The following is a 7,309-nucleotide window of genomic DNA, read 5'->3' as shown; positions in this document are numbered from 1 at the left end:
AAAGTTACACTAATAATTACAATAAGTCTATAGATTATCAAGAAGGGTATCAGCTATACTGATAGTAGATGTCTTTTGCAACAAGTATGAAGAATATGTAGCACATCTATTCAACCAAGGGAAAGCCCACCAGTCTTGACATTTCAATTCCAGCAAACCTGGAGCAATGTCTGAAATGCAAGTTCCCTCGCAAAATGCAACTGTTAAATTCAAGTCCCGAGCAGGCCAAGGTACATTAAGACCACTCAAATCGGTTCAAATCTCTTACTCATCCAAATTAAGAGCTAACTCTGTTATTATCGCTCTCAGTTATGTTTCTCTCTATAGTTTGTCAGTTGGCACTTTTGAACTTTCCACTTTTTGAAAGTTAGTGCTCTATTGGGAATATACTGAACTCATTTAGAATTATACATCATAACTAGCTAGGTACCATCACCATTCATTATTTAAATAAAAAATGATGAAATTTCATAAGTTAAAAAACAAGCATACTTTGAGAATCATTTCCCCTGGTTTTTGGGGATAAATTGTAAAGATTTGGAATCATAGATATTTAAGAAGTTACTAAGAGATGCAAACTATCAATTAACAGTTATGAAGTAATTAAATATTTGCATTGATACAAAATAAATACATCTTACCATACAATGTTATAACATAACGACCAACCTGATCACAGAATAAAAATGGCCAGCCACTCATTGTGGATGTAGCCCAACATTCCCAATGTTGTTGCTGTGCACATCTCCGATGGCAGTAGAACAAAACCATGTACGTGTCCAAAGAACAGTTCCTTGCCAACAAGATCATGTTCTTCAAGTTATGGTGGCGTGAGCTCAAACTGCTGCAAGACATGAGTAGATGACGGATAATGAAGGAATTGAGGAAGTTCAATATCTATTGGATCTATGGCAGGAATGGCCTTTGATATATCCTCTGTTGAGAATGGAATGCTGCAGAAAGGAAACAGACTGTCATAATTGCTGGATATTTATTTAGCATAACTCTCTATCTATATATTCAAGCATTCTCCATTCTCAAAGATGAAAATCTCAATAAACTAGCTCAATAGCATAAGCATGCTTTTTTTTATAAAGCATGTATATCAAATCATTGTTAACATAAGACATTCAAGTCATGATGCATATTGAGGTAGTGTGCACCATTGACATTAGAGGAACTCAAAGTACAAAATCTCGAGTAGTGTCGGAGTTTCAAACTTTGACTGGAACGATACTCTTTCAATAGCATTTCAACAATTGCATCCGGCATGGAACGAGATTTCATATTATGGAAATAATGCATGGAGAATGTTGTTGTCTAACAAAAAATTATGATGGAAAAATTATATATCTCATTGATAGAATATCCTCCTTGTATACAAAGATAAATCCCTTAAAATCAGGGATGTGGATCTCATAAAATTAGAGATGTGATAAGTATGAGCTAATTACAATCCATCTAGGGAATAGATTACAAAAATAAATCCCTACAAAATAGGGATAAAATAATAGGTTGCCTAGTTTGAATTTCAATACTTCCCCTCAAGCTAGGCGATAAATGCTCTCCAAACCCAGAATCGAGCTCAATTCGGTGATGTTGGATTTGAATAGTGTCTTTGTCAAAATGTCAGTTGTCTGGTGTTTTGAAGGCACATCGCGGAGCATGATGTCTTTATTTTCAATCTTCTCACTAATGAAATATCTATCAATTTCCACATATTTGGTACGGCCATGCTGAACTAGATTCTTGGCAATGGCAATGACTGATTATCACACATAATTTGAATTGGATCTCTTGTTTTTAGCATAAGTTCTGTTAGAATCCATTGTAATCAGATTCCCTCACAAATGTCTAATGTCAGAGCTCAAAATTCAGCCTCGACACTACTTTGAGCAACTACAGTTTGCTTTTTACTACGCCAAGTAACTAAATTTCCCTAAACGAATGTACAATATCCAGAAGTAGATCTTCAGTCACTAGGTGAACATGCCTAGTCAGCATTAGTGTAAACCTCCAAGGTTCATTTGTCTGTCTTTTTGAACATGAGTCCTTTTCCTGGGTCCCCTTTTAGATATGTCAATATTCTGATTACAACATCCATGTAATCAATTGAAGGATTTCTTAGAAATTGACTAACGTAGCTAACAACAAAGCTTATATCTAGACGAATGTGAGTTAGGTAGATAACTTTGCCTACCAATTGTTGATATCGCCCTTTATCAACTTTCATTTCATCAGTCCAAGACCTTAACTTGGTAATAGGATCCATAGGTATATTAACTGGCTTACATCCACTTAACCTAGTTTCTTGTAATAGGTCAAGAACATACTTTATTTGAGACACAAAGATTCCCTTGTGACTTTTAGCAGCCTCCATTCCCAAGAAGTATTTGAGCTATCCTAGATCCTTGATTTCAAACTCCTTAGATAGGAGTGTCTTGAGCCTTTTGATTTTTGATTCATGATTTCCTGTAAGGGCAAAATTATCGACATATACAATTAGTACTGAGATTTTTTCACTTGAAAAATGTTTCACAAATAGCTTGTGATCAACTTGAGACTGGGATTAGCCATCTCTTTTAAGAACTGTAGCAAATCTGTCAAACCAAGCTCTCAGTGATTGTTTGAGTCCATATAAGGATCTCCTTAATTTGCAGACTTTACCTTTTGTACTATCTATCTCAAATCCTGTAGGGACATCCATGTAAACTTCTTCCACTATATCTCCATTTAGAAAAGCATTTTTCACATCTAGTTGAATCAAAGGTTCATCTAAGTTAGCAGAGCCAGTAATACTCTGATGGTATTGAGTTTTGTAATGGTGCAAAAGTCTCTTGATAGGCAATCCCATAAGACTGAGTGTAACCTTTTGCCACCAGTCGAGCTTGAAAAAAATCCACTTACATCCCACAGTTCTTTTTTGTTGAGGTAGCTCAGATAGTGTCCAAATCTCATTCTTTTCCAAAGCTATGTATTCCTCTAGGATTGCCTTGTGCCATTCAGACATTTTAGAGCTTCATACACAGAACTACGAATATTGATCTTGTCAAGTAATATCACAAATGCTTAGTACACTGGAGATAAATGTGAGGACATACAATTGTGCATCGGATGAAGAGTGCAAGATCTAGTACCTTTTCTATGTACAATAGGCTAGTCCAATGTGGGATCTATTTGTGGAACCGATTCTCTTAGATCCTACTGCTTTTTAGGTTCAACTTGGTCTCGAGTTGACTCATGGTACGACTGAGTTTCATGCAAAGACAAAAGATGTTTTCTCTTCACATAGACTTTCACTGTGTCATAGGAAGGTGGTGTGTTCTTTTGTGGTTCCGAGATAGGTGGCACATGTGATTGTAATAATGATGGAGAGGGAGTTGATGGAGGGTTGAGTGATGATGATGGTAAGATTGAGGAATGATTCAATTCGAGAAGGGACTTTCAATCCCAATCTCAAAGCTGCAATTCAATTTTGTTCTCCCCCTGAATTGTGGTATTGGAGTAGTATGGATTGTTCTCCCCCTGATAATTCAGTTCAACAGATTGTCTAGATGTAGGAGAGGCTTCAAGAAGGTAAAGTTATGCACGAAGTTTAGCACTGCTAATCATCTCCCCAATGCTCAAGTCTTGAAAAACACAATCACCAAAGAACTTAGTTTCACAGTTAAGGTCTCCATTGAGCCTACCAACCAACACAAGATTACAAGCAAGTCTAAGCACATAAAGCACAGAATTAAAATTGATATTGCTGGAAATTTTAACTGTTCCCGTTCCGACCACTTTGGTACAAGTGTTATTTACTATACACACTATTAGATGTTTATCACATAATGTAAATGTTGAGAATAACATTTTGTCACCTGTCATATGTTCCGATGCTCCTGAATCAATGATCCAAGAGGACTTACTTGTCTGCAGATGCCATAGGATTGTACGTCAACGAGTTGGAATTTGAACTCTTAGACGGATTGTTCTACTGAAATAATTTTAGAGCATAACCAGCTACTCTTTGGAGAAAGGAGAACTCACAATTTTTGAATTTTCAACAAACACATGATGTGCCTTTACCTCTCGGTTAGGAGGCTTCTAATTGGCTGACTTTCCATGGAGTTGCTAGCATTGTTCTTTGAGATGGCCTGGTTTTCGACAGTGATCGCACCATGGCCCATTTTTACGTGGTCGAGTGTCACATGCATGAGCTTCACCAGTGTTATAGTTTGTGGACTGACTTCGAGCTACTAATGCACTGGAATTAATAGTCCTTGCCTAGACTCGGAACCTCTGAGATGTAAGACTATCCCATCATTATTCTCTTGCAACTCTCCTCTCGGCACACTTTTGCAAATGCTTCCCTAAGGCTAGGTACTAGATTGGTGCCGAGAATTCTGCTCTGCACTTCATCAAGCAACTTATCGAGCGTATCAAGATACCTGACTGAAGGAGTTAGAGTGCATTTCCAAAAAAGGAAGATTCAATAGAACTAAGGAAGATTTTGAATCAATTTGAGGTACTGCCCACTTAAGAACTTGAAGACGTGCTTTGTCTCCACAATCTTCCAATAGCAATTTCTATCTTCCATGCACTTCCATTCAAGAGTTTCAAACATGTCTAGTTGTTGCCAATACTGATTAAGTGAGCTACAGTAAGTTATGTCACTGTGGACTCCCCTTGTTGGAGACTTTGTAGAGTGTTCTCCACATGAAATAACTCTATAGTGTTGTCACGGCTTGAGTAGGTTTCCTAGGCAGCCTCCCAAATATCGCTAGCAGAGGTATATAGTAAAAAAAAAATCGCCAATCTCCTCCTTCATCGAGTTGATCAACCACGACATCACCAAGTTATTTTCAACCCTCCAAATGCGATGCTCTGGAGTTCTAGTATTTGGTTATGGAATTAACCCAATTAGATAGTCATCTTTGCCCCTTCCACTCACGAACATCATCATGGATTGGGAACATTAAAGATAATTATGGGCACTAAATTTGCGAGTGGTGATGGGAAGGAGACTGCATTCTAGAGAAGAAGACATGATGTGGGACATACCAAAGGAAGTTCCTGTCCTGTCTTGCACTGAAAAATTAGAGTCGACCATGATCTATCACACCTAGAGATAACCGTGGAAGTCAACTGCTCTCTTTGTTGTTACTAGAATGGAGGTTGACGTTGCCGTCATTAGAAGAACCAACAACCATGCAGCTGGAGGAAGAACCAGCTGTTAGGATTCAACGTTGTTGCTATTGGAAGAACCAGCAACCATGCTGCTGGAGGAAGAACCGGCTGACAGGGTTTCTGCGGCTAGGCTTGCTAGAATATCCTCCTTATATAAAGATAAATCCCTTAAAATCAGGGATGTGATAAGCATGAGCTAATTACAATTCATCTAGGGAATAGATTACACAAATAAATCCCTACAAAATAGGGATAAAATAATAGGTTGTCTAGTTTGAATTTCAACAAATATAGTAGAATATCATATAAGTATTTCAAAGAAAATAAAATAAAATAAAAGTTTCACAAATTTTGTAATCCATGCTAAAACAGAAAAAACAGAAGTAGAAGAGAAGATTCAAATAAAATACCATACACCAAAATTATTTCTTTGTAAAGAACATACCATATGTCATCATCCAACAAAAATGAATTTGATGCAAGATTCTGGGAGTCTTTGTTGACCATCTCTCTCATCATTCCAATGACCTGTATATGGTCAGAGAATTACAGCTCAGAAACCAATTTAACCATACCCAAAAACTGAATCAAGATCACATACCTCACTTGATACACTTTGTGTACCATATTTATCATCCCAGTACATTTTGCATATGCGATAAATTTGTTGCAAACTCAGTGCCTGCTTAGATACAGAAACAGTTGTGGGGTAAAATTGAATTCTCATGTATTATTGTAAGACAAGATTTTCTTTGTTCATTAATGATGGATTATGACAAGCCTGATGAGCAGTGATAATTCAAAACATTTCTCAAACAAGTTAACTATACCGGGCAAAGGTCTTGTGTAATCTCCTCAAGAGTTTTCTTCCTTTTCTGATGTAAAATCTGTCATGTTTGTAAAAATATAATAATAATAAGCAAAGAATATTTCACTATCAAGATTTATAAGCAAGAGAACATGGATTACCAGAAACCCAACAGCTTGCCTGATGTAGTTAAGCTCATGCCATGAGGTTCCTGCATACTGCAACATAATACTGGAAATTAATTGGAGCAAACAAAAAATTAATCTGTGAGAAAGCAATATCCACCTCCTCTGTGACATCAGAAATCCACTTTTCCAGCAATGTAAGTCCAGACTTAACATATTCACCATTTGAAAATGTGCAACATTCACGCCGGAGTAAAAGACTATCAATTCACCAAAACAATAACAATACGCCTTTAAGGTTTGGGCTATGCTACTGAAAGTAAAAGATGTTCAAACATAATGAATAAGCAATTACCTATTAAAGAGCTGTATATTGATGAAAGCGAAGAGTTGTATAACCAGCTTACGTATGAAAAATGAAGGCACCTATATGATAGAGAAACTACAGTTTAAACTTGAGGATAAAAAAAGATTTACGGAACAACGTTATGTTGTGATTTATTGTAAGTAAAAACAAGAGATTGTCAGAAAACATTAGATGAGATGTGACAAGGGTGACAAGTGTGCATCAAGCAGAGGTAGAATGCAAACAGCTTTCTCAATATAAACATTTACTGATAAACAAAGTGAATGTATCAATGTTTGTTGGATCTATACTCAACTTATGAACATCCGAATACTTGTTAAATAGCCCTAAGCAAGATAATGTGATAAACTTAACACAGAGACGGGCACCCCAAGCATCAACGTGAAACACATAATCAACATGAGATCTGTTCTTATATTATTGTATTAAAATGTATCTCGACATAATGCAGTCATTCAAGAAATTGAATTATTAATAACATGTATGATGTAGGTGGAACAAATATCAGTTCTGTCTTAGATAACTCAAAATGGTTCAGATGACAGCCTTTTGGTTTTGCTATCATGCACTGGATTAAACACTGGCAGCAGTTTCGATCCACTAGTCAGCCTGAGTATGAATCCTTACCCATTCCAGATCTCCAAAGGATTATCTGAGATACAACAATTGTTGATCTTACTGACAGTATCTTCGAACTTGGTCTTATTTGAAATCCTATATATGGTGGATCTGAATGGTCGTATCCCTAACTCCTTAATAAAAGGAGAGGGTGAAACCATCTCATGCGTGTTGTAATTGGTGCATGCCTGGACTAATAAAATCCTCTCCCTTGGTGAC

The 7,309-nt window shown here is 36.7% G+C and overlaps 1 protein-coding gene across 2 annotated transcripts in view; it reads right to left on the bottom strand.

The window, feature by feature from the left end:
* Window positions 1-568: 568 nt before the first annotated feature.
* Window positions 569-7,309, bottom strand: part of LOC141835861 (protein OPAQUE1) — an 87,175-nt gene continuing 80,434 nt past the window's right edge. For both annotated transcript variants that reach the window (XM_074723249.1, XM_074723248.1), the window contains 7 exons: window positions 6,461-6,531; window positions 6,266-6,365; window positions 6,142-6,198; window positions 6,003-6,059; window positions 5,774-5,854; window positions 5,618-5,700; window positions 569-953 (listed from right to left, as the gene is read on the bottom strand). In XM_074723249.1, coding sequence (XP_074579350.1) covers window positions 821-953; window positions 5,618-5,700; window positions 5,774-5,854; window positions 6,003-6,059; window positions 6,142-6,198; window positions 6,266-6,365; window positions 6,461-6,531 — 582 coding nt within the window. In that variant the 3' untranslated portion in view covers window positions 569-820. The remainder of the gene's footprint in view (window positions 954-5,617; window positions 5,701-5,773; window positions 5,855-6,002; window positions 6,060-6,141; window positions 6,199-6,265; window positions 6,366-6,460; window positions 6,532-7,309) is intronic.

Source organism: Curcuma longa, chromosome 10, assembly GCF_044706935.1.
Source record: "Curcuma longa cultivar G26 ecotype Majalengka, Jawa Barat chromosome 10, ITB_CL_G26_1.1, whole genome shotgun sequence".
Taxonomy (NCBI): Eukaryota; Viridiplantae; Streptophyta; class Magnoliopsida; order Zingiberales; family Zingiberaceae; genus Curcuma; species Curcuma longa.
Note: the sequence above shows the minus strand (reverse complement) of the source record. Positions and strands in the feature narration are given on the sequence as shown.